Source organism: Petaurus breviceps, unplaced genomic scaffold (assembly GCF_028583685.1).
Source record: "Petaurus breviceps papuanus isolate PSGF00001 unplaced genomic scaffold, PetGlider_PUasm1.0 129, whole genome shotgun sequence".
Taxonomy (NCBI): Eukaryota; Metazoa; Chordata; class Mammalia; order Diprotodontia; family Petauridae; genus Petaurus; species Petaurus breviceps.
This window is the reverse complement of record NW_027185665.1, coordinates 5,944,654-5,971,826: the sequence shown is the minus strand read 5'-3', so window position 1 is coordinate 5,971,826 and position 27,173 is coordinate 5,944,654. Positions and strand designations below refer to the sequence as shown.

The 27,173-nt window shown below is 37.5% G+C and overlaps 1 protein-coding gene across 1 annotated transcript in view; it reads right to left on the bottom strand.

The window, feature by feature from the left end:
* LOC138173214 (phospholipid-transporting ATPase IC-like) overlaps window positions 1–27,173 on the bottom strand; it is a 165,792-nt gene that overhangs the window by 75,204 nt on the left and 63,415 nt on the right. Inside the window, exon 2 of the mRNA XM_069103121.1 lies at window positions 13,989–14,191. Coding sequence (XP_068959222.1) covers window positions 13,989–14,169 — 181 coding nt within the window. The 5' untranslated portion in view covers window positions 14,170–14,191. The remainder of the gene's footprint in view (window positions 1–13,988; window positions 14,192–27,173) is intronic.

Below are 27,173 nucleotides of genomic sequence, written 5' to 3'. Positions count from 1 at the left end.
ATCTATGTACACTTGTGCTCTATTGACATTACCTTTAAAAACCCAAGTTAACCTCCATAGGGCATTGAAGCGCCAGAGCACAGTGATAGTAGATATTTCATTAACAAATATTATTTATTAAGTTCTTGGGTGTTCATTTTGGCTGATTTATGGCATAAAATGTTATCAAAAAGATTCCTAAATTCTATGAATTTGTGATATGATAAAAAGTGTAGCAGGTTTGTCACACCCAAGAAGTCTTATGATATAGGACAAGTAGTGGGGTGCAGTAAAAAGAGCCGTGGCTTTGGAGTCAAAAGACTGGAATAAAATCCCAGCTCTGTTACTTACCACCTTTATGACCTTAGGAAACTCACCTTGACCTCTGTGGTCCTCAGGAGGGAGAGTAAGGACAAAGGAAGAAGTAAAGACTAGAGGAATAAGCAGGCCAAGGAGAAGGGAAAGGAAAGACAAAAGAAAACGAAGGTGAAGCAAAAAGGAAGAAGTTGGGGGAGGCTAAGAGTAGTGGAATCAACAAGGAAAGGCAACAGACCACACCAAAAAAAGTCAACCCGAATAAAAGCAAATGATATCATCTTAAGCCAGTTTCTCCCAACATCTACAACTGAGAGGTGAGAATCACATTGAAATAGTAATCCTGATATAAGTGACCCATAGATTTCTAAATTGATCAGGAAGGTATGAAGGTAGGAAAGAGGCATAAGACTGAATGAATCCATTGTCCTCTCCAAAGAGTAAGTCAATAACTTAAATCTCTAGCAAACCTTTGATGAATTATGTTCCCCACCTCTTGACAAAGATGTATTGATTATTGATCTCTAGATGAAGAACAAAACATATTTTTGGACATAAGCAATACAATAATTAATTTTTGCTTGACTGCATATTTATTAGAACTGTCTTAATTGGTTGTAGGGTGAGAAATTTTTAATTGAAAAATCAATGCAATTAAAAAAGGAAGTGGGCTAGCCTACCTTATTCATACTGTACAACTTATTTTTCTAAGATTTCTATTCCCAAAGTATTAAATCTTTGCGAAATTGAGATGTGCAGAAAAATCTCATATATTTGTAATTATCTTATTAATTGTAACTCTGCTGAGGAAAAAAAGCCCTTAAATCTAAGCCAGTTAGCAAGCCAGTTATGGCCACTAATTTTCAAATAATGTGACTAGTGACCTTCCTAAGTTTAATTCAAAACATTTATTACAAAGAAAATTATCTCATTTATTAAGTGACCTACAGGAAACAAATGTGAATGTTGTTTCTTATCATTTCTCAATGTTAAAACAAAATATTACAATAATAATATCTATACTACTATACTATAATGCTATAGCATTATATACTATAGTATATAATACTATACTATCATATATTATATCATATATATTATATATTCTAGTATAGTATAATAGTTTAATATAATACTATAAAATATGAATAAAAAGAAATAAATTTTTATTTTATATTTTATTTAGCAGTACAAAAAAGAGTCTTATCACTCTGACTAAAATACTATTTTTTTTAAAGTGAAGGCCATGGCATTGAATATGCTCCCTTCTTTCAGGGATGCTGGTGGAACACTTTGTGATAACGGTGATGCAAAGGTCTGCTTGTAAGGGCAGCGTATTGTGATCCTTGGCTGAAACAGCTGAAAAGGATGCCGCACCAAAAGAGGTAGATCTAAATGGAAGAAGCATGTCTTTGGCTGTCCTAAGCTAATCGTGAGACTCATTTTTTAATCTGAACCACAAATATTGCAACGAATTTTATTATAATCCCACTAGTAAAGTTTCATCTTTCCTCTTGTGAATCAGTTGTTCTTGTAAGAAAGTGTGGTATACCTATGTTTAGGGTTTTTTTTTTTTAATAAACAGGTTCAAAGATACACTGAAATGCTTCATTTGGAAGATTTTTAAACAGATTAGAAAATTGTTTCCAAGTTTCTTATGTGCACAGACATGCTAGTTTTTTTTTCCCGTGACACATCATTTTCAGTAACAAAAGATTAATTTTTAACCATTATTTTATTTGAGATGGTTTCACAATATCAAGTCCCAATATATGTGTGGGGTGAGGCTTATCATTAACAATAGGAGATGTAAATCCTCATTTTTAGTAAAATTCTTAATAATAAAAAATCTTTTTTTTTTTGTCAATCGGATGAGATCAGAGCTTCTTCGACCTGGGGTCTATGAACTTCAAAAAAATGTTTATATGTGTTTCCATATAATTGGTTTCCTTTGTACTCCTATGCTATGAGAAGGGGTCCATAGGCTTTACCAGCCAGCCAAAGGGTCGAGGACACAGAGAAAGACCCCTCTGATGAGATGTTTTGTTTTGTTTTACCCCACAGTACAGGTGATGCTACTGATACAAGCACCAGGAGAAAGAAGGCTCAGCTATACTGTCTTGTTTATTTGTACTCCCATTATTCTCATCCTTTTTAGACCACTGGTTTTGCTTTTATGTTGTTCTTCATTTTTCGGGAATCTTTTTAAAGACATTTGCTCTGTCAGGATTAGATTAGCTAAAACTAGATAATATCATGCATAAATTCACTAACCAGGCACCCAGAAAGGGCAGTGCATCGCAACACACTGGAAAGGAAATGAATGGGTGAAGATGCCACTGTCTAATCGCCTCTATTGTCAAAATGCCACTCATTCTCTCAGGATAGCTCCCATGCTCTTATGGGATATCTGACTACCTGACACAGGGACCATGTGAGGACTCTAAGGTCAATCCACGGATTAAACGTTACTAAAGCTTAATTTTTTTTTTGTTAAATAATCAAGAAAAGTTCTAATATTTTCTTCCTTTACCATAATGAGTCCCCATGCAGCCCAATTCTGTATTCTACTCTTCTAGAGCTTGGGATTTTTTTTTTCTTTCCTACTTTAACATATTTCCACCTTATTGATAGTGTGTTGAAACGACAATGGACCTAAAGGTCATCTCATTGAAGCCCTTCATTTAACAGATGCTCAAACAAGGAAGCACAAGTAAAGTGGGGCTCAAATCCAACTTGTCTGATCCCCAGGGCAGTATTCTTTCTGCTATGTTATGTTGATTCTTTTCAAACTGGGAGTCAAAAGATTTGAGTTAAAAATTCAACCCTTGATATTTATTAGTTATGTGGTCTTGATTTACTCAAAAACTCTCTGAGCCTCAGTTTCCTTATTTGAAAAATGAGAATGAGATTTAGTATGATATAGTGGAAACAGACCTGGCCTCAGAATCAGAAAAAAGCTGAGGTTCAAATTCTACACTTGACACATATTGTCCATGTGACTCTGGTGCAAGTCCCTTAACCTCTGTGCAGACCCAAGCGATTTTCTAGGATGGATGCTTTTTAACCTGGGCTCCCTGAACTTGGCAACTATTTCAAAATGATCACTTTCCTCTAAAACCCAGTGTATTTTATTTTATAGATTGAAAAACATTATTGTGTGAAGGGGTCCAAAGGCTTTACCAGACAAAAGGGGTCAATGATACACAACACAAACACACAAAATTAAGGACCCTTCATGAGCACTATTAGCTTCAAAGCAGTTGCTGATCTGTAGGAGAAAGAATTTCTTCACAGAGAACTGACACCAAAGAAACCACAGATCTGAACAAAAAAAGGGGGGATGGGGAAGATAGCAATATTTGCACTATTTACTTTGCAAAGTTGGGGAGAGGTGCCAAATGAGGCATGCTTTGTAACCACAAAAAGCACTACTGTTATTAGTTTTATTGGTAACTAATTAGTTGGTTAGCATTATTATTATCATTAAAAATAATTATCATTAAATATATTTTATAGTTTAATTCCAGTGATTTGGGTTTTCCAGATCTTAATTATTACTCTTATATAACTGGATCTCTTTCTAGCTATCCATGGAAAAAGTAATTCCCTGCTCATCTTAAAGGAAGCAGGATATGGTGGCAAGAACACCGAACTCAATGTCAAGAGATTCATGTTCTACAAATAACTAGTCATGTGACATTGGGCAAGTCAACTCACTTCTATCAATTTCGTTGGTTGCAAAACCCCAAATAAAACAAACAAAAAAGGAAGTTGGGAATAGAATTGTAAAGTCTTTCTGGCCCTTTTCTGTGTTATAACCCTAAGACTCTACAATTCCAAATACTGACTTTGAAGCTTTGGAGATGCTACCACAACAAATTTCTGAACTATGACATTCAGTGGAATAAAAAGGACTAAAACCAATTATTATACAAAGAAAATGTTGTCTTTCCTTTTGGCACCAATTTATTATGGAATGTCTACACACACAGACTTTCCATAATTAACCCTGACTTTAGTAACCCAAATCAACACTGGCATGAAATAGAGTGTAAGAGGGCACAAACCAAGTTTTCACAGACCCTTTCAGAAGAAGTGATTAAGAGGTCTAAATACCCTTGGGTAGGCCTACACAACATACAGCCCTCAGGCCACTTTTGAGGGCTGTAAGAATGTTGTATGGGCCTGCCTTAATCAGAGAGCAGAATTTCAGTTCTTGAGGTATACAAAGAAATGGGCACATATCAAATATAATTCATTTCCAGATTTCATAGGTTCCCTATGTCGATCAATTTTAATAGTCTGGATTTATAATTTCATAGTTCTAAGGTTAAAAAAAGGATCATTTAGATACACACCATCATAAACTCTTCCTGCTTCTCTGAAAAGATCATTTCACCATGTAAAATGATGCAGTCACCTTGCTGACTTCACAACCAGACTGAAATAATGCCAAGAGAAATAGTGCCATGTTGCTGATGTGGTGATAGGCTTAAAGCTTAATTATTAGATTCTTCATCTTAAATACTATCATCATCTGCTGACTCTTTATCACCAAAGGATATATTAAAATTACATTCATTTGAATTAGAGGAAGAGACCCATTTGAATTACTGGAAATTTTTAATTATAGAATAAAAAAATAGCAGAATGTAGTTTTATACTTTTAAGTAATTCCAATGAGGCAAGTAAAATGTTGTCCTCAGGGATTTGCTCTAGTGAATAGAATCAAGATAAAGAATTTGAATAGTAGAATGAGGATTGGACCTTAGAATAAGATTTGGGTTTAAATGCTTACTGAAAAATAAGATGAGAGAAATGCAAATTAAAATAACTTTGAGGTAGCCCTTCATACTCATTCGCTTGACAAATTTGATTTAAAAAAAGAAAATTACAAATGCTGGAGGGACCGTGGGAAGACTGGTCCATTGACGCTCTATTGGTAGAACTGGAAACTGATCAAGCCATTCTGGCAAGTAGTTAGGAACAGTCTAAAAAACTACTAAAATATGCATACTCTTTGACCCAGCAATACCATAACTAGGTCTTTACCCCAAGAGATCAAACACATTTAACACATTTTGGGACACTGTATAATACTTAGAGGTTGCAAATGACTTTAAACACCTTATTTTACTGGAGGTATTATTATTCCTATTTCGCAGATCAGAGAAGGAATATTTCTAAAAAACAAAACCATGTTTTAACACTAACTGATTTCAATTCTTCCATCTTCCATCTAGCTACTGTTCGACAAAGTACAGCCTTCAAAGATTAACAAAGAGCAAGAGAATTTATAAGAATTCTTCTAAGGCTGATGAGATTACATTCTCAGATTGACCCCACCCCACTCCACCCCTAGTTTCATCACAGATACCTTTAGCTTAAAAGAATCAGGAAGATAATCTTCCTATTTCCTTCTCAAGTAAATTCACTGCTAGTTTGAATATCTCTAGTGGTACCTCCTGCAGATCTAAAAGTAGGCCCTACATCCCTAGGAGAGTATTTTTATTGTGGTAACCGGCCCCTTCTAGATCTCCAAGTAAACTCAAAGTAAAGCTACATAAATAAAACTCACAAGTTTCTCTCACTCATTGGCTTGTGCTTATACTATGCCTACACCTGTATACAATAAAAGTCACTTTAGTTTCCATTGGTTATTTTTTTATTTTTCCTTTTTTTTTTGAGAGGGAAAGGCAAGGCAGTTGGGGTTAAGTGACTTGCCCAACGTCACACAGCTAGTAAATATGTCAAGTGTCTGAGGTCACATTTGAACTCAGGTCCTTCTGACTCCAGGGCTGGTGCTCTATTCACTGTGCTAACTAGCTGTCCCTCCATTGGCTATTTTAAAGCATTTTGCCTGATACTGAATTTTAATTCTGCTCGCATATTTAAAGATTAAAAAAAACAAACTAAAGGTTGTTGGCTCAGATCAAGACAATACAATTAAGAAAGATGGTGGCCCACTGTAATCCCTAATTATTCAACAACATATGACTCTTCATAGAGAAATTCCTTTTTTGTTGACAATGAATTTGTGTATAAAATTATAGACTGGTTAAATGGTCAAAAAAAAAAGTGCCAACTGATAAATTCAGAGCAGGACTATTCTCTGTCATGAAATTCAGTGAAGGAAAATACCCTAAATATTTTCACACACCCCTCTCTCCTATGCATATATGTAATATACATACACATATGTACATATATGCATATAATATATACATATATAAATATATTATTTGTGCGTACACACATGTAAATATTATATTATTTATATATACATACTATCACACAGGTGTATATGCTAGGAACTAGAACTATGATTTCATTGGAATAGGAGCTATCAGATGAGTCAATTCCTTCTACCAAGTCAGCGATGCACATTTTCTAAAACATATACTCAGAAAGCTGCCAAGAGTTCTGAGAAGTTAGATTTCCTCAAGGTCACACTGCCAGTATGTGTCAGAAGCAGAACCTGAATTCTGGTTTTCCTAGATCCAAGTCTATCTTTCTTTCCACTATGCCATGATACTTCTCGAATACAATTTTAACCCATATGAATTATATATGTATAGATGTATAGATGTATGTATGTTGGGGATAGAGGAAAGAGAGAATAGTTAACAAAATCACCAGTATCTAGAGTTGCTCCAGAAAACAGAATTTAAAACTCCAAGTAAAGTTGTGTTTGAAAACAAATAGTCAAATTGACCACTTAATAAACCCAAAGTAATATCAAGTCTGAATTTCCATGGGTTGAAGAGGGCAGCCTTCTGCATTAATTGTCCTTTACAAGTTGAACAGACAACCCAAGTCCTGGAACACATCGACTGTCTGTGCCAAGGAAAAAAACAGAGTTGATAGTTTTCTTCCACTAAGTGCTTCTATTAAATTCTGAATGCAAATGACCGAGATTAATTCTGTGATTCCTAACCAACCTATATGACTGTGTGGCCTAAATAACAAAGTACAAAGATAAATAAATTCATCTAGTCACTCATTCTGGTGCCAACAGATAAAAAGTACTTTATCAGCGGCAATCAAAGTTATAAAAATGTCTATATTACAGTGCAGAAAAGAATGAGGAAGAAATCTTTCTGGCCAATCCCTTGGAACTAAACTTTTAGCTTGTTTGGTTTCTTCAACTTTACCCTGATTCTAACAACCACTTTCAGCTTCTTATCACTGAGAACCATCTTCTTTTTCATGTTCAATTTTCTTCTTTTAACTTGATTTGGTTAACTTTTTTATGATAGATATAAAACATTTCTGTTTTATGTTCATTGCTTTAAAATAACACATAACTGAAAGCATACTGCTTGGCTTAATAATAATTATTAATGAAATTAATAATTAGAAGAAAAATACCCACAGATTTGTTTTATGGTTTTCAGTAGCCTCAATAAGGTGATGGAGGGGTGGCTAGGTGGCGCAGTGAATAGAGCACTGACCCTGAAGTCAGGAGGACCTGAGTTCAAATCCAACCACAGACACAACACAAAAACTAGCCGTGTGACCTTCAGCAAGTCACTTAACCCCAATTTCCCTACCTTTCCCCCCAAAAAAGCAAAAAAAAAAGTGATGGAGAGTAACGAATGAGGGGAAGCTGCCATGTACAGGAAAATGCAGAGGGGAAACTGAAGCCAAATAGGGAAATAAATGCCTTATGGATTCTTAGCACTTTATGGCAGATGCAGTATAGTTACTTTACAGTTACATGGTAGATAGGATCATAGCTCTAAAAGCTGGAAGGGACCTAAGAGAACATTTAGTCTCATCCCCTCATTTTACAGATGAGGAAACTAAGGTCCATCAAGCTTGATCAGTTTAAGGTCATTAAAGACAAAGTAACAGGGTCCAGGTCCTAAGACCCCAAATCTAAAGCTTCTTCAGCCAGTCAACACAAATTTACTGTGTTTAGTTGAACACGAAACAAGTCAACAACAATGAAAATATGCCAAATAAATCACTGGGCATACAAAGAAAGGGAAAAACACAATTTCTGCTCTCAAGGTATATATTCTAATGGTGGGAGACATCGTGTAAACAACAGAATGTGTAGGAGACTGGATTTGAACTTGTCTTCCTGACTCTGGACCCACCGTATTTCCAGAGTAAATGGAAGGCAGTCTCAAAAAGGAAGGCATTAGCATGTGGTGGGACGGAAAAGGCATCCTGGAATAGATGAGACTTGAAGGGAACCAAAGAAACCAAGAGGTGGAGAGGAAGAGATGAAGATGAGGAGATAATTAGTACAAAGACATAGAGACTCAGAATGGAGAGTCTTGTTCCAATTGGAGAAACTACAAGCAGGTTGGTATTTCTGAAATGTAAAGTGAATGGAATTGCATAAAGTGCAAGAAACCCAAAAAGGTAGGAAATATTCTGGTTATAAAGTTTTAAATGCCCCCCAAAAGAGTTTATATTTGATCTTAGAGGTAACAGGGGAGTCATGGAAACTCATTGAGCAAGGGAGTGACAAGGTCACATCCACATTTTAGAAAAACCATTTTGGCAGATGAGGGAAGGACAGATTGGAATGGGGAAGAACCTGAGTCAGGAAGACCAATCAGAAGGCTACTGCAATGATGACACATATATAACCTTTATCAAATTAGTAATCTTCTCAATAAGAGGGATGGGGAGGGAAGGAGAGAATTGGGAATTTAATTTTTAAAATGAATGTTGCAAATTGTTTTTTCATGTAATTTGGGAAAAATAAAATAGTATTTTTTTTTAAAAGAAGGCAATAGTCCAGTCTTGCACTAGAGTTATGGCTGTGTGAATAAAGAGAAAGGAACATACAGAAGGTAGATATAAAGAGGTGGATTTTTAAGGTAAGTTTGACTGATAAACATGGATAACCCAGAGTACAGTGGTTCCTTTGACAGTAATAGGGAAGTTGGGGAGAGGGGAGGCTTTAGTGGGAAAGATAACTAGTTCTTTATAGTAGACACAATGACTTTGGGATGTCTATAGGACATCTAATATATGCTGGAAATGTATACTGACTCTAAATTTCATAAAGATAGGGATTAGACCTGTGATTTCACTGATATAGGAAACCCAATGAGGAATTTTGTTGTTCAGTCATTTTCAGTTATATCCAATTGTTCATAACTCCATTTGGGGCTTTCTTAAGCAAAGATACTGGAGTGGTTTACCATTTTCTTTTCCAGTACCAGATAGTTTTGCTATTACTGCCTTATAATATAGTTTACGATTTGGTACTACTAAACCTCCTTCCTTTACATTAATTCTTTTTTTTTAATGCTTTATTAACTTCTGATTTACATCATTCATTTCTGCCAGATTTTGAGTTACAAATTTTCTCCCCGTTTTTCCCCTACCCACCGGCCCAAAATAGCAGTCCCACAGGATATCCCCTCCTCCAATCTGCTCTCTCCCATATTTTCTCCCATACCCATTTCAACTTCTCCAGTAGATCTCTATGCCTCAGTGCCTGTATATCTTATTTCCCAATTACACGTAAGATGGTATTAATAATAGTATATATATGTATAATATATAATACATATTATATACATATATATGTATATGTAATACGTAATAATATATAATAGTATATATTTATATAATACACACACATATTTGAATATTTGATTTTTAAACTTTCAATTCCAGATTCATTCCCTTCCTTCCTTGTCACCCACCCTTACTGGGAAGATAAGCAGTTTAGAATAGGTTGTACATGTGTGGCTAATGCAAAACAATAACATACTAGATATATTGTAAAAGACTGACTATATTTCCCTCCCTTCTGTCCCACCTCCCACTTGTTCTATTCTCTACTTTGATACCATTCCTTTTCAAAACTGGGTGCTTCCAAATTCCCTCCCCCCACTACCACCTGCCCTCCCTTCCATCATCCCCCCTCTCACCCCCTTCCCCCCTATTCTCCTGGAGGGTGAGATACCCTATTTAGTGTGTATTTCACTCCCTCCTCAAGCCAGATTCAATGGGAATAAGGTTGACCCACTCCCTTTTGCCTTCTTATTCTTCCCCTCCATATGCCCATATACCCTCATATATAGACATATGTATATATATTTCTAATCCCTTCAACTACTGAGAAAAGTTTCATAAGTTACAATTATTGTTTTTCCATGTAGAAATGTTAATAGTTCATTTTTGATAAGTTCCTTATGATTTCTTTTCCCTGTTTACCTTCTCATGCTTCTCTTGCTTCTTGTATCTGAATATCAAATTTTCTATTCAACTCTGGTTTGTTTTCATCAAGAATGCTTGAAAGTCCTCTATTCCACTGAATGACCATATTTTCCCTGGAAACAGGATACTCAGTTTTGCTGGGTAGGTGACTCTTGGTTTTAATCCCAGCTCCTTTGACCTCCAGAATATCATATTCCAAGCCCTTCAATCCCTCAGTGTAGAAGCTGCCAGATCCTGGGTTATTCTGATTGTATTTCCACAATGTTCAAATTGTTTCTTCCTGGCTGCTTGTAATATTCTCTTCTTAATCTGGGAATTCTGGAACCTGGATATAATATTCCTAGGAGTTTTCTTTTTGAGATCTTTTTTAGGAGGTGATCCATGGATTCTTTCAACCTCTATTTTGCCCTCTGGTTCTAAAACATCAGGGCAGTTTTCTTTGAGAACTTCCTGGAAGATGATTTCTAGGTTCTTACTTTGGTCATGGCTTTCAGGTAGTCCAATAATTTTTAAATTATATCTCCTAGATCTATTTTCCAGGTCAGTGCTTTTTCCCATGAGATATTTCACATTGCCTTCTATTCTTTCATTTGTTTGGATCTGTTTGACAGCATCTTGATTTCTCATAAAGTCATTAGCTTCCATTTGCTCCAATCTAATTCTGAAGCAATGATTCTCCTCATTGAGCTTCTGAGATTCTTTTTCCATCTGGCAAATTCGGCTTTTTAAGGCATTCTTCTCCTCATTGTCTTTTTGAACCTCCTTTGCCATTTAAGTCAGTCTGTTTTTTGAAGGTATTATTTTCCTCAGTCAGGCTGTTGATTCTCATTTCATAATTTTCTTGCATTGTTCTCATTTCTCTTCCCAATTTTTCCTCCACTTCTCTTATCTGCTTCTTATGGTCCTCTATGGCCTGTAACCAGCTCGTATTTTCCTTTTAAGCTTTTGGTGCAGGAGTTCTGACTTCACTGTCTTCCTCCTATTCCATGCTTTGATCTTTTTTGTCCCCAAAATAGGAGTGTAATGTTGGAATCTTCTGTCTGTTTTATTTCCTTTGCCTGCTCATTTTGCCACTCAATTACTTGACTTTTGGGCTTTTTGCCACAGTAGCACTCTGCCACCAGACAGGGGAGCTTTCGTCCCAAACGCTGGGGTTTTCTCAGATGCTGGAGATATTAGATGGGTGACCTCTCTGAGTCTCCACATGCTCTGGCAAGCTGGACACACACCCCAGGACCTCCACCCTAGACTGCAATCCAAATCCAAGCAGGTTAAAGCAAGAGCGATTACCCCTCAGACTGGTGGTTGGTCCACCTACACTCTGCAGGCCAGGAGCTGAAGCTGCCACGTGGCACTGGCTGGCTGTGCAGGCATCTCAGTGGCTTCTCTCCCCAGGGGTAAAAGCCATGCACTCCCACTTACTGGTCCCAAAGTCCAGATTGCACTGACCTCTCACTTTGTCCTTCGCATCTATGTGTTGATAAATCTGGAAACTGCCACTGATGCTGATCTGGAGTCCCTCTGGAAGGAGGCTGGTCAGGCCTGCTCTAGGGCTAAAGCTTAGGCATGGGGCTGGGCTGGGCTTGGCTTTCAGAGTGCTGTGCTGGATTCCTGCTGGCCTGTTGGGCTGTCCTCAGTGAGAGGTTAGCTTCTCTGTGTAATTTTCTGGGTTCTGCAGCTCCAAAGTTTGTTTAGAGTCCCCTTTTTACATGGATTGGGGAAGGTGGAAGCCAGAGCGGAGGAAAAGTTGTGCTTCTAGTCCGCCATCTTGGCTCTGCCAAACTACATTAATTCTTTTGATATTTTTTACCTTTTGCTAATTAATTTTATTGGGGCAGCTAGGTGGTGCAGTGAATAGAGCACCAGCCCTGGAGTCAGTAGGACATGAGTTCAAATACCGCCTCAGACACTTAACACTTACTAGCTGTGTGACCTTGGGCAAGTCACTTAACCCCAACTGCCCCTCCAAAAAAAGAGAAGCAAAAACAAAAGCTATTTCTGCATCTATTGATATAATCATATGATTTTTACTATTTTTGTTATTGATATAATCAGTTTATAGTTTTCCTTATGTTAAGCCATCCCTGTATTCTTGATATAAATTCCACTTAGTCACCACATATAATCTTTGTTTTACTGATCCAGCATGCTTTTCAAGGGCCATTTTGATTGAAAGAAAAAAAATAGTAGGGAAAAACCCTAGATTGGGCCACTAAGAAAAGAGAAGTCACAGGTCTTAGGACACAATAAATTTTTTGTTTTGCTTTTCTGTAGCGGGGAAGGCAGGGCAATTGTGGTTAAGTGACTTGCCCAAGGTCACAGGGCTAGTAAATGTTAAGTGTCTGAGGTCACATTTGAACTCAGGACCTCCTGACTCCAGACCTGGTGCTCTATTCACTGCACCACCTAGTTGCCCCAGGACACTATAAATTTATACCATTCAACAGTTCTGGTGGAGTGTGATTATAGCTGACAACTGACACCAACAGGTATAAAATGAGTGTGCTGGACCTTGTCAGATGTAGCATATAGATTTTAGGACTTTTTTTTAAATTCTAAGAAAAATTTGAACCCACAACTTCAGACTTCTCTGTATTAGCTAACATCAAAATTTTTTTTTAAAGAAAATAAAAAAAACTTTAAAACCCTTGCTAAATGTTGAAAGAACAATTGGTGTACAGGATTGATATTGAATATTCCATAGTTAATTTAGAACTATCACATAAGTTATAATTTTGTAGCATTTTGATTCATTCAACAAGTTTTGCTAAGAGCTTATTGTATATACACATACTGACTCAAGTTACCCTAAAAACAGGGATAGGATTGGAAACTGAACCCTATGATTTAATTGAATGAGCAAGACTTAGATAAGCATGAAAAATAACCACAAGATCTTATAAATCTATGGGCAGAAAAGAGATGAACGGTAAACAAAGCCGATCAGACATCTTTGTCATTCTTTTACCTGTCTATATATTTTTCCTTTGGCAAAAAGTAAGCAGTTGCAAATTCAACATTTTACACCTGACTCTTCTTCATTTTGTAGGATTTGGTTACTTTGTTTGAGATTATTTGGCTCATGACTGCTTACCCAAATCATAATGTTCCTGCACTACTTATTAGTAAATACAGACTACTATCCTCCTGAGGGCCAATTTGTGCTCTTTAATTCCTCTAACCACTTTTAATCAATCAATAAACATTAATTAAGTGTATTCTATGTGCTGAAGACTATACTAAGTGCTGGACATACAAAAAGAGGAAAATGAAACTCCAATCCAGTCCTGCCCTCAAGGAGTTAACAATCTAATGGTCAAAAGCAGCCTCTTGAGGAGGCAGAAGAAAAGTGAGGGAAAAACGATCATGGCAAGTGTAGACTGGACTGGATGGAATTTGTCTAAGTCCAGAGTATAGCTGGAATGCGGGAGACAATATTAAAAAGTTTACAGCTTTTACCCATTTGCTGGGCAAACCTCATTCCCTCATATCGTTACCTCTTCTTACTGGCTCTTGATTTTCCTCTGCTTCTCTATTGACACGGTTTTGTTCTGGTTCAACTGCAGGCTCTTGATCTTCAAGTTCATCCTCTGTTTCATCATCACTGTAGGGAACAACTTCATCATTGGGCTGAGAGTCCTCCTCAATTGTAGTTACTGAGTCTCTTTCCCTGTTCATTCTGCTGGCAATCAGGAACTATCTATTTTTAAAAGAAAGGAGGGGGATAATGAGAAAACTAAGATAGCATTATTACTGTTGTTCAGTTTGTAGTTAACTTTAGTTCTGTCCACCTCACTTCCATTATAACAGCTTATACTTCTAAAATTATAATGAATGGCCAAGATGGTGGAGTAGAAAGAGTAGTCTGTGGGGCTCTGGCTTCCACCTCCCCCAATTCATGTAAAAGGGGACTCTAAACAAACTTTGGAGCTACAAAAAACACAAAATGACATAGCGAAGCTAACCTCCCACTGAGGACAGCCCAGCAGGCAAGCAGGAATCGACCAGAACAGGGCTCTGGGAGTCAAAAGTTTTAGAACCAGGGCAGGCCTAACCAACCAACAGCTAGAGGGACTTCAGATCACCAGCAGCTGTGGCAGTCCAGAATTATCAATACATAGATGCTAAGGACAAAATGAGAGGTCAGTGCAGTGTGGATTTTGGGATCCAGTAGTTGGGAGTCCATTGGCTTTTGAACCCAGGACAAGAAGCCACTGAGGCATCCTGGCCCTGCAACTGCAGCCACACATGGCTGCTTCAGCTGCTGGCCTGTAGGGTGTAGGGGAACCAAGCAACCAGTCTGAGGGGTGATTGCTCTTGGATCTGGATTGTGGTCCACCTAATGGAGGTCCTAGGGTGTGTGACCAGCTTGCCATAGCATGTGGAGGCTTCAGAGAGGGCACCCAACTAATAGTTCAGGGGCTGGGAAAACCCCAGCATTTGGGACAGAAGCTCCCCTGTCTGGTGACAGAGTCCCACTGGGGCAAAAAAGCCCAGGGGTCAAGTGACTGAGTGGCAACATGAGCAGGCAAAGGAAGTAAAATAAACAGAGCAACCCAACTTTACACTCCTATTTTGGGGACAAAAAGGATCAAAGCATGGAACAGGAAGAAGATAGTGAAGTCAGAACTCCTGCACCAAAAGCTTCAAAGAAAAATACGAGGTGGTTACAGGCCATAGAGGACCTTAAGAAGCAAATAAGAGAAGTGGAAGAAAAATTGGGAAGAGAAATGAGAATTATGCAATAAACTTATGAAATGAGAGTCAACAGTCTGACTGAGGAAAATAATACCTTAAAAAATAGAGTAACTCAAATGTCAAAAGAGGCTCAAAAAGGCAATGAGGAGAGGAATGCCTTAAAAAACCAATTTGCCAGATGGAAAAAGAATCTCAAAAGCTCACTGAGGAGAATCATTCCTTCAGAATTAGATTGGAGCAAATGGAAGCTAATGACTTTATGAGAAATCAAAAAGCTGTTAAACCAACCCAAACAAATGAAAGAATAGAAGGCAATGGGAAAAATCTCATGGGAAAAAGCACTGACCTGGAAAATAGATCCAGGAGAGATAATTTTAAAATTATTGGACTACCTGAAAGCCATGATCAAAGAAAGAACCTAGAAATCATCCTCCAAGAAATTCTCAAGAAAACTGCCCTGATATTTTAGAACCAGAGGATAAAAAAGAGGTTGAAAGAATCCACCAATCACCTCCTAAAAAAGATCCCAAAAAGAAAACTCCTAGGAATATTACAGCCAGGTTCCGAAAATCTCAGATCAAGGAGAGAATATTACAAGCAGCTGGGAAGAAACAATTTGAATATTGTGGAAACACAATCAGGATAACTTAGGATCTGGCAGCTTCTACACTGAGGGATCAAAGGGCTTGGAATATGATATTCTGGAGGTCAAAGGAGCTGGGATTAAAACCAAGAATCACCTACCCAGTAAAACTGAGTATCATGTTTCAGGGGAAAATATGGTCATTCAGTGGAATAAAGGACTTTCAAGCATTCTTGATGAAGAAACCAGAGTTGAATAGGAAATTTGACATTCAAATACAAGAAGCAAGAGAAGCATAAGAAGGTAAACAGGGAAAAGAAATCACAAGGAATTTATCAAAGTTGAACTATTTACATTCCTGCATGGAAAAACAATAATTGTAACTTATGAAACTTTTCTCAGTATGAGAATAGTTGAAGGGAATAGAAATATATATATCCATATAGGAGGGCATATGGGCATATGAATACATATGTGAATGTGTATATATATGTTTACAGGTATACATAGGGGGCACAAGACCAATTTACTAGGAAGGGATGATATTTAAAAGGTGAAATTAAGAGGTGAGAGAGGAATATAATGAGAGGAGATGGGGAGGGACAGAATGGGGTAAACTATCTCATATAGAAGACACAAGGGAAAATGGTTACAATGGAGGGGAAGAATAGGAAGGCAAAAAGGCAAAACCTTATTCTCATTGAATACATACACACTAAATAGTGTATCACCCTACAGGAGACTAGGAGGGAAGGGGATGAGATGGGGGATGATAGAAGGGAGGACAGGCTGGGGGGGAGGGAAGTTGGAAGCACTCACTTTTGACGGGATCAAAGCAGAGAATAGAACAAGTGGGAGGTGGGATAGGAGGGAGGGAAATATAGTCAGTCTTTTACAATATATCTAATATGATAATGTTTTGCATGTCTACACATGTACAACCTATACTTAATTGCTTATCTTCCCAGTAAGGGTGGAACAGAATGAATCTGGAATTCAAAGTTTTAAAATCAAATGTTTAAAAATATATATATATATATACTATTATTAATTTTAAAAATATAATAAAATTCTTATAAATATCACTCAATCAGAGGTTCAAATTTACACAAAAAATAAGAATAAAAAGCAATTCCTTGTTTACATCACCTAAAATTTTGTAATGATGAAGAGGTTTATGGGCTTAGTCTATAATTTGGGGGGGGGGGGTAAAAAACATTTTAAATAAAAGAATTAAAACTGGAACGGCCAGGTAGCACAGGAAGCAAGTAAGAGCACTGGCTCCAGTGTCGGGATGACATGTGGATAGAATCCAGGCTCAGACACTTATTACCCAACCAGAAACTCCTGGCCGTGTAACCTCGAGCAAGTTTCTAAACACCAATTGCTTAGGGGCAGCCAGGTGGCTCAGCGAGTAAGAGCACCGGCTCCAGTGTATACATCTATATACACACACACACAACGTGTTCCAAAAAGCCTTACTGCACTTTTGAGCTACTAAAATTTAAAAAACCTTAAGCTATTAAAACCTTCATATGATTTTGGAACATTAATAATTATTTCTGTGTCTTATTTCCTCTTTTTTTGTTGTTGTTTTTCAGTCATTTTAGACATGTGTGACTCTTTGTGACCCCACTTGGGGTTTTCATGGCAAAGATACTGGAGTAGTTTGCCATTTCCTTCTCCTGCTCATTTTACAGAGGAAACTGGGGCAAACAGAGTTAAGTGACTTGCCAGGGTCACAAAGCTAATAAATGCCTGAGATCAAATTTGAACTCAGGTCTTCTTGACTCTATATCACATTCTCTATCCTTCATGCCATCTAGCATCTATAATAAACCAATAACCCAATGCAATGGAACTTTGTGGAATTATAACGACCAAGATCAGCTGTGAAGACAATATGAGAAAATGTACCTCCCTTCCTTTTTGAAGAGGAAAGGGACTATGGATGTGGAATATCATATAGATCGTCAGATGGAGATGATGTGTTAGCTAGTTTTGTTAAACCACATTTTTTTCCCCTCTTAATTCATTGTAACCGAGGGACAACTTGTTGAGTAGGAGGAGAGAAATTCAGGAAGATGCTACATGAAATAATTTCACATATGTAAAGTGCTTTGCAAACATTTAAGCATTATTTAAATACTTACAAATTGTTATATATTGAATATAACCCAATATTATTACATCCTGTACATTCTGAAATTCATTTTTTAAAAACATATGAGAAAGAAAACATCATCGTGTTGTGTGGTAAGAACGGGTTGAATCACTTAAAAGTGTAAATTTGGGCGTAGTAGGATTTTCATGTAGTTTCACAGTTGGGAAATTATTGTGAGATGAACCATCTACAATGGTTAACATGGGTTATGGTAACATGGAATAGTTGAAAGAGTGATGGACTTGAAGTTGAGAAATCTGAGTTTAAATTGGTTCTGATGGCTATTTTCTGCGAGACCTTGGGTAAGTCACTCAACCTCTCTAAGCCTCAGTCCCCTCACTGGTGAAAAATATTGCCACAGCACCAGTCCTTTCCTCATACATGGGCCCCTTGCACGCACTGCCAGGTTTGAGATATATTGTAGGTGTGGGTCATCAATTACTCTATCCATTAACTCATGATCCGACACTCCTATGTTTCTTTTACCAGCAAACTAAAGGATGTATTATTTAGGGGACAAAAGCTATTTAATTTAAAAAAAAATATATATATATATATGCATGCTTTACATAGAGGTATATATGCTACTACAGGTAACCATATCATCAATGGGGGAAGAAGAAATTTTCAGGGAGCATACATTAACAGGAAATATGACCTAGGCTCAAATCTTGCCACAAACACTAGCTGTGACCTTGGACAAGTCACCTAATTTCATAATGCCTCAGTTTTCTCACCTGTAAAATAAAGGAGTTGAACTATATGCCTCTTTTGATCATTTCCAGCTCCAAAAATCTCTGACCCTATGATCAGAATTGCCAAAGGGATTTTCCTGAAGTATAAATGGGACCACATAACTTCCTACTCAGTAAACACCAGGGGATTCCTATTAGCATCAAGACCAAATAAAAATTCCTCTGATACTGAATGCTCTTCACAACCTGGCCCCTTCCTAACTTTCATGTTTCGTTACACATTCCCCTGCCATGCTAGGTTATAGCCATCCTGGCCTTCATCCTGCTCTTCACACGTGGTCGCTACATCGACATTGCAGTGCCTTCCACTGGTTGTCCTCTGCATCTGAAATGCTCACTTGAATGTCCCTCATTTCCCTCTTGACACAATCTAAGCACTTGCTTTGGTATCTTTCCTACAACCCCAGGCTTCGGGTACCTTCCCCTCCAATGTCACCTCACATCTATTTTATGTCTTTTATCTAATTTGTGTGCACATGTTTTCTCTCTCATTAGAATGTAAATTCCTTCAAGGCAAAGACGCTTTTGTCTGGGTATGTGTAAGCCCAGAAGCTGGCACAGTGCCTGGCACACAGTAAGAGCATAATAAAAGCTTGGTTAGTCAAAAAAGGCATGAATGAAACTCTTATTATTTTATTTTTCCACTTAATAATATTTTATTTATAGTGAATAGAGCACCAGTCTATTATTTTAGTGAATAGAGCACCAGGAGGTCCTGAGTTCAAATCTGGCCTCAGACACTTAACACAAATACTAGCCATGTGACCTTGGGCAAGTCACTTAACTCCAACTGACCTCCAAAAAGCCAAAAAAGAATTTTTTTTTCAAATTACATGTACACATAGTTTTCAACATTCACTTTTATAGGATTTTGAGTTCCAAAGTTTTTCTCTCCTTCCCCTTCTCCCTCTCCAAGATGGCAAGCAATCTGATACAGGCTATACATGTCTAATCATATTAAACATGCTTCCACATTATTCATGTTGTGAAAGAAGATCAGAACAGAAGGGGAAAACCATGAGAAAGAAAAAACAAAAACAAAAGAGAAAATAATAAGCTTCAATTTGCATGCAGACTCCATAGTTCTTTCCCTGGGTTTGGATAGTGTTTTCCATCATGAGTCTCTTTGGAACTTAGATCTTTGTATTGCTGCGAAGAGATAAGTCTATCAAAGTTGGTCATCACACAATGTTACTGTTACTGCGTACAATGTTCTCCTGGTTCTGCTCACTTCACTTTGCATCAATTCATGTAAATCCAGGTTTTTCTGAAATCTGCCTACTCATCATTTCTTATAGCACACTAGTATTCCATTACATTCATATAACACAACTTATTCAGTCATTCCTCAACTGATGGGCATCCCCACAATTTCCTTTGCCAACACAAAAAGAGCCGCTATAAACATTTTTTTACATAATGTACATATGGATCCTTTTCCTTTTTTCATAATCTCTTTGGGATACAGACCTAGTAGTGGAATTGTTGGAGCAAATGTGATAGCCCTTTGGGCACAGTAAAATTCTTTTAAAAAAAATAACTATTTGGGGCAGGCAGGTGACTCAGTGAGTAAGAGCACTGGTCCCAGAGTTGGGATGACCTGGGATTGAATCTGGGCTCTGATACTTAGCACCACACCCAGAAATAACTGGCCGTGTAACCTTGAGCAAGTTACTTAACCCCGATTGCTTTAAAAAATGAAAATAACTATTGTTAGATCAGCTTTCTTGAGATAGACTCTCCATTTTATGTTATTGACCCATCCCAAATTATAAAAACCCCATCTGGCAGGGAGACATCATAAGTTTCACAAATTTATAACAGCTTTAATATAAACTGTCAAGGAACTGAAGAGATTTTTAGTGGGCATATGTTAATTTTGAATGTACAAACCACTAAAGAGCAAGCAAATTTGGGGAAGCAGCAAAAATCCATGAAATTTCTCTAAGGTCCACCTGTCTCCTGATGTGTTCCATGCCCCTCCCATATATATCATCAGGTACAGGAGGTTCCAGGCATCAGGGAAATAGAACCTTCCTGACACTAACTTCAAGGAAGTTCCTAGTCTGTCTTAAATAGGGAAAGGGGACACGGATCAGTTTTCCCTTACCTTTGCTTCATCACCATAGACTGATTTTTTCCATAGGTATAGTTAAAAAAATATCCTGTTCATGACAGTGACTAATATTTCATGTCTACAGAGAATTCTATTATTATAAAGTGCCTTTCATATTTGATTGGAAAAAACAGCTTTCAAATTATAAAAGATACAAATTGTGTTAAGGAAATTAAAATCTCAAGCACATGCTCTTTTAATAAAGATTTGAATATGATATGCTTGGAGAGCAGGTGCCTGGGCCTGAGCAATATGTGAATAAACACATTAAAAATTTATTGGATAGAAATGTTGGGTGCCAATAAATAGTTTCTTTCCAAAGTTATGATATTATTTGAAGAATCATGACAAATTTATGGCTAAACAACTGAATAAGGATGACTTTTGACTCATCCAATCCCAGTTTGTCCTGAATAATTTCATCCATACCTATCTTTTCATCACTGTGGGAAATTTTCTGGTTTGGAATTTCTCTCCAGTAATACAAACTGGCATCTTGTCCAAAAAATGTTCAAGAGCACCTGGGACTCAGACAGATTAAAGTGACTAGATCTACTGATGTCAGAGGTCAAACTTGAACTAGAACCACAATTGAACTTGGAATCTTGCTCATTCTAAAGCTAGGTGATTAGGATGACTAACTCTAGGCGCAGTGAGGTGGCAGTGGATGGAGTTCTGGGCCTGGAGGCAGTGAGTTCAAATCTAGTGTCATTTATGAAGTGTGTGACCCTGGACGAGTCACTTAAACTTGTTTGCCTCAGATTCCTCATCTGTAAAATGAGCTGGAGAAGGAAATGGCAAACCACTCCAGTATCTTTGCTAAGAAAACCCCAAATAGAGTCATGAAGAGTAAGACTGAAAATGACTGAACAACAATTCTAAGGTGAGCATTCTATACACGAATACTAGATTGACACTCATTCTAATAACAGAATGGTTAATTACTCTGTTTCAGCAGAGAAATTAGTTAGCAATTTAAATTTTGAAGACTCCTGGGATGAAATTATCATCCATTTTACATTAAATTATTACTTTAATTAAGAACTATTCTCTTTCATTACATTGTTAGAATATTATGTATAGTCAGTCCTAGGCCATACTGACAGATTTCACTTTTATGTTTAAAACATAGTCCACATCAGCGACCAGAGAAGCCTTGTTAATTCACTAGAGAGCTGACTCTACCTGGTTTTGAAATGCAGTATGACATCTTTCAACTCCATCTATTTCACTGGTTGTCTCCCCCCCTTGTAATTCTTGTTTTCCTTCAAGGCTCAACCACCTTTTTCCTTGTATGATATTTATATACATATAATATCCTCCTTCCTACCTCCAGGAGACTGTTGCTATTCAACCTTCATACTTAAAGAGGACAAATGACATCATGATGTTGGGGTCAGGGTATAGTATGTTCTGCTGGCGGATCCATCCAAATGAGCTCAGAAGGCTCTACCACAGGTTGGGCACAAATAGTCCATTTGAACATTTGGGATGGAGATGTTTCTAGATTTGTGCATCTCACATTTCCTTTGTGCTACTGTAATTCTGCTTTGCACATAGAGCACAGCGCCTTCTTTGATGGTTGGCATGTCTTGCTTTAATATAGTCCTATGCCAATGTCTCCCATGCCTCACAACTGATACTAAAGTTCTTCAGAGAGACCTTGAAAGTGTCCTTGTGTGCTTCTTCTGACCTCTGTGTGTGAGCTCTCTGTAAAATAGCCTTTTGGGTAATCCTACATTTGGCATTCAACGAATGTGGGCAGCCCTTCAGAGTTGCACTCACTGCAGCAGAGTTTGAATGCTTGGCAGTTCAGCTCAAGACTGAGGACCTATGTACAGTATCCTGTTTCCCCAGGTGATCTTCAGAATTTTCCTAAGACAATTTAGATGGAAGCAATTCAGTTTCCTGGCAGGGCACTAGCATACTGTCTAGGTTTCACAAGCATACAACAATAATGTGAGCACAATGGTTCTGTAGATCTTCAGTTTGGTAGGTAGCCCAATACCTCTTCTCTCCCACTTTCCTTCGGACTCTCCTAAATGCTGAGCTGGCCCTGGTCATGCGTGTCCACCTCATTATCTATGTTGGAAATCCATGGAAATCACAATGCTAAGGTAAGTAAACTTATCCACAGCAGTCAAAATTTTTCCATTTACTATAACCTATAGTTCCACATATGGATGGTACAGTGCTGGCTGGTGGAGAATCTCTGATTTTTTTTTGGTGTTAACTGTCAGGCCAAAATTAGCACAAGCAGCAGAGAATCAATCCACACTGCTTTATCTGAGCCTCTGAGGAAAACAGCATCAAGGTTAGCTACTGTACTGATGGCAAACTATAACTTGAAAAGGCTACAAGCTGAGACTAAAGTGGAGGGAGAGTGGGTGTTCGACGATGATTGTGCATTCATTGCAGCCTCCAATGCTGAGAAGCAACAGAGTATGAATCCAGGAGGATTTTTTGAAAGCAAGGTCTTTAGATTACCAGAACCTATCATAGTGTCTTGCAACAGAAGGTACATACAAATTTTTTTTAAAACAGACCTATAATTTTATTAGAGGAGAGAGCTCCTGGTGAAGAACTTTCTCTATTAATGCATGTCAGCAACTTCTTTGCAATTTATAATCCTAGCACGTTGCCTGGGTCAATGAGAGGTAAAGAACTTGCCCAAGGTCACACAGGCAGACCTTTCCTGACATGGTTCTGGAAATCTGCCTCTCCTATTTTTGCCAATTACTCTTTGTTCAGCTTTCTGGAACCAAAAAGAACAGAACGAATTCTTCTCTCCCCCTAAAACTCTTTATATACAAGGTATTCCAAAAGTCTAAGAGAAATTTTAAATCTTGGTAGCTTAAAATTGCCTTAAAATTTTTTTGGCAGCCATGCCGTCTCTCCCAAATCTTTTCTTCTTCAGGCTACATTAGTTCCTTCAAACAATTCTCCTATGACCTGCTGTTCAGACCCCTCACTACCGTGGTTGCTTTTTTCTACATTTTCTCCATCTTGTTAATTCCCTTCTTTAAAATATGGAGTGCAAAACTGAACATCAGACTCTTTCTATGATCTGACCAGGACAGAGTACAGCAGGATTATTACCTTTCTTGTCCTGGAGACCATGTCTCTTCTAAAACTTTAAGGATTAGCCATGCATGTCAATTGATACAAAGTATTTTATTACACTTTCCCTTTGAAATAAAAATTTTCATCCATTTTTATTTTCTTTGTATTGTGAATGAAAAAAATATGTATTGGTCAACTGATACCAGTTGGTCCTTCAAAGTATTCTTAAATAGGGGCAGCTAAGTGGCTCAGTGAATAGAGCACCAGCCCTGGAGTCAGGAGGACCTGAGTTCAAATATGACCTCTGACACTTAACAGAAATACTAGCCATGTGACCTTGGGCAAGTCACTTAACCCCAATTGCCTCAAAAAAGCAAAAAAAAAAAGTATTCTTAAAGTCCAGTCTTTCTAGTGTTTAATGCAGTCTAAGATTGTACTAACTTTTTTGGTTATGACACTCACACTGTTATTGTTGAATCATATTTAATTTATAATTCACCCAAATCATGAGTTTTTTTTTATTTTATTTTTTTGCTTTTTGAAGGGGGGAAAGGTTAAGTGACTTGCCCAAGGTCACATAGCTAGTTTTTTTTTGTGTTAAGTGTCTGAGGCTGTATTTGAACTCAGGTCCTCCTGACTCCAGGGCTGGTGCTCTATTCACTTTGCCACCTAGCCACCCCATCATTAGATCTTTTTTAAACTTCTACATATTTATGCCTTCCTCTATATGCACTTGTAAAGATGATTTGGGGAACCTATGTACCATATGTGACTTCACATTTATCCCTATCAAATTCCATCTTATTAGACTCAGTCCATTTTTTTTTTTAGATACAGACTGTCACTTGGCATGTTAGTTATTCCCATCAGATTTGTGTCATCTGAAATTTGATAAGCACACAACCTTTGCTTTTATCCAAATCATTCATAAAAATGTTAAACAGCACAGAGCCAAATACAGATGAACGGGGCATTCCACTTACAGTTCTGTTCCTCTTATTCCCCCTTTCACTGACGCCCACCATTTAAGGATTACTCTTTGGGTCTGGCCCACACTCTCTAGTATGACCACAAGGAACTCCATTTTGTCCATTTTCATCCCATTTTCCACTTTTATATTTACTTGCTCTTGCAATGAAAACATTAACAAAAGAATAACCCTACGGCAGACAAACCAGAGAACATGAAGAAGGATGTGCAAGCAAACTTGGGACAACGAGGTGGTGTAGGGGACAAAGCACTCAGGAAGACTGAGTTCAAGTCTGACCTCAGATATTTACTAGCTATGTGACCCTGGAAAAGTCACTTAACTCTGTCTGCCTCAGTTTCCTCTGTAACATGGGTTGGAGAAGGAAATATCAAACCATCCCTGTACCTTTGCCAAGAAAACTCCAAAAGGGGTCACAAAGGGTTGGGCACAACTGAAAGACAACATGCAAATCAACTTGAGTTTTAATTGTTTAAAACTGCACTAAGCCTTTGGAGCAACCTATTTTGTATATACACAACTATTTCTCCCCTTTGTATTAATTTATTTCTGGCTTAGAAAATGTAAGTAAAATCGAGTCAAGGATTTTAAAGCTCCATGTGGAAAATGCTATCCACATCCAGAGAAAGAGCTATGGAGTCTGAATGCAGATGGAAGCATCCTATTTTCTTTCTTTTTTTTGTTTTCTCTTTCTCATGGTTTTTCCCTTTTGTTCCGATTCATTCACAACATGACTAATGTAGAAATATGTTTAATATGATTGTACATGAATAGCCTATATTAGACTGCATGCTATTTTGGGGAGGGGGAAAGATTAGAACTCAAACGCTTGTAAAAGTGAGTGTTGAAAACTAAAAATGAATTTAAAAAATAGAAAATGTTTGTACAATTAAGACAGAAGGAGAACTATTTATGACCCATTGGTAATAAAACAGATTTAGGTTGGCAAATTAGTCTTCATTCAGCTCATGAGCTAGTCACTATGAATGGATATAGAAAACTCAGAAACAAAGTGAACAAGAGGGTGGAACATTACAATAGATACCATCCCCAAGCATTGGCTTTTGAGTATTCCCAAAATGCTTTTCTTTCCAAAATGTTTATCATGATGAGTCACAGCAATTCACTTTTATGACAAATAACAAAAGGGAAAAGGGAAAATAGAATTGCTGTTTTTAAATCCAGACTGCATCTTTCTTTGTGAAGAGGTTAAGGACAATAGCCTGTTTTAATTCCATTCCTAGTACTTCTATAATTATACTTCCACAGCTCCTGTTATAATCAGGCTTAAGGAACACTATATAGGCGTATGTTTTGTGAGTTACACCTAACTGGAAACAAAACCTCTATGATAATAGTAATAACATCTTGCTTCTGACGAGTCTTTCAAGTTGGATTAGTTGTCATGCTAGAAGAATCAGTCTATTGATGGAGGATCAAGGACAACTTTGTAAAAAAGAAATTCCAATTTGGCCTCAGTGAATGAATGTCAACCCAATGGCTTCACCTTTTCCCAGAATCTAGTCTTTGGTCCAGATTTATAGGAAATAAGAACTTTGGTAAAAAGGTGTGCTAAAAAAAGAAAGGTGTGGGTAGGGCTCATTTGTAAGTGAGGAGGGGAAGTGGCTCACTCTATGCTTAGGTTGCTAATGAACTAAAAATCTCAAAAAAAATATCAACTGACTACAAAGTGTCAATTAATCAATCAGCATGCACTAAGCTCCTACTATGTGTCAAGTATACTGTTAAATGCTAAGAATATAAAGAAAGGTAAAAAAAAACAAACAAAACAGTCATAGTCTAACAGGGGAGAAGATGTAAACAGGATAAAGTGAGCAGTAATCTCAAAGGGACAGCCAGGTGGCACAGTGGATAGAGCACTGGCTCTAGAGTCAGGAAGACCCATCCTCCCGAGTTCAAATCTGGCCTCAGACACTGACTAGCTTAACTCTGTCACTTTCCTCATCAATAAAATGATCTGGAGAAGGAAATGACAAACCACTCCAGTATCTTTGCCAAGAAAACCCCAAATGCGGTCATGAACAGTCAGACACGATTAAAAAATGGCTAATCAACAAGTCTCAAAGGGAAAACATTAAGATTAAAGAGCACTGCAAAGATTTTCTTGAAGAACACGAGACTTTAGCTGAGACTTGAAGGAAACCAAGAAAATCAGGAAGCAAAGATGTGTGTATGTATGTATGTGTGTGTATGTATATGTGTGTATGTATGTGTGTGTATATGTGTATGTATGTATGTGTGTGTATCTGTATTATTGCATGTATGCATATATGTGTATCTATGTTATAGGTGTA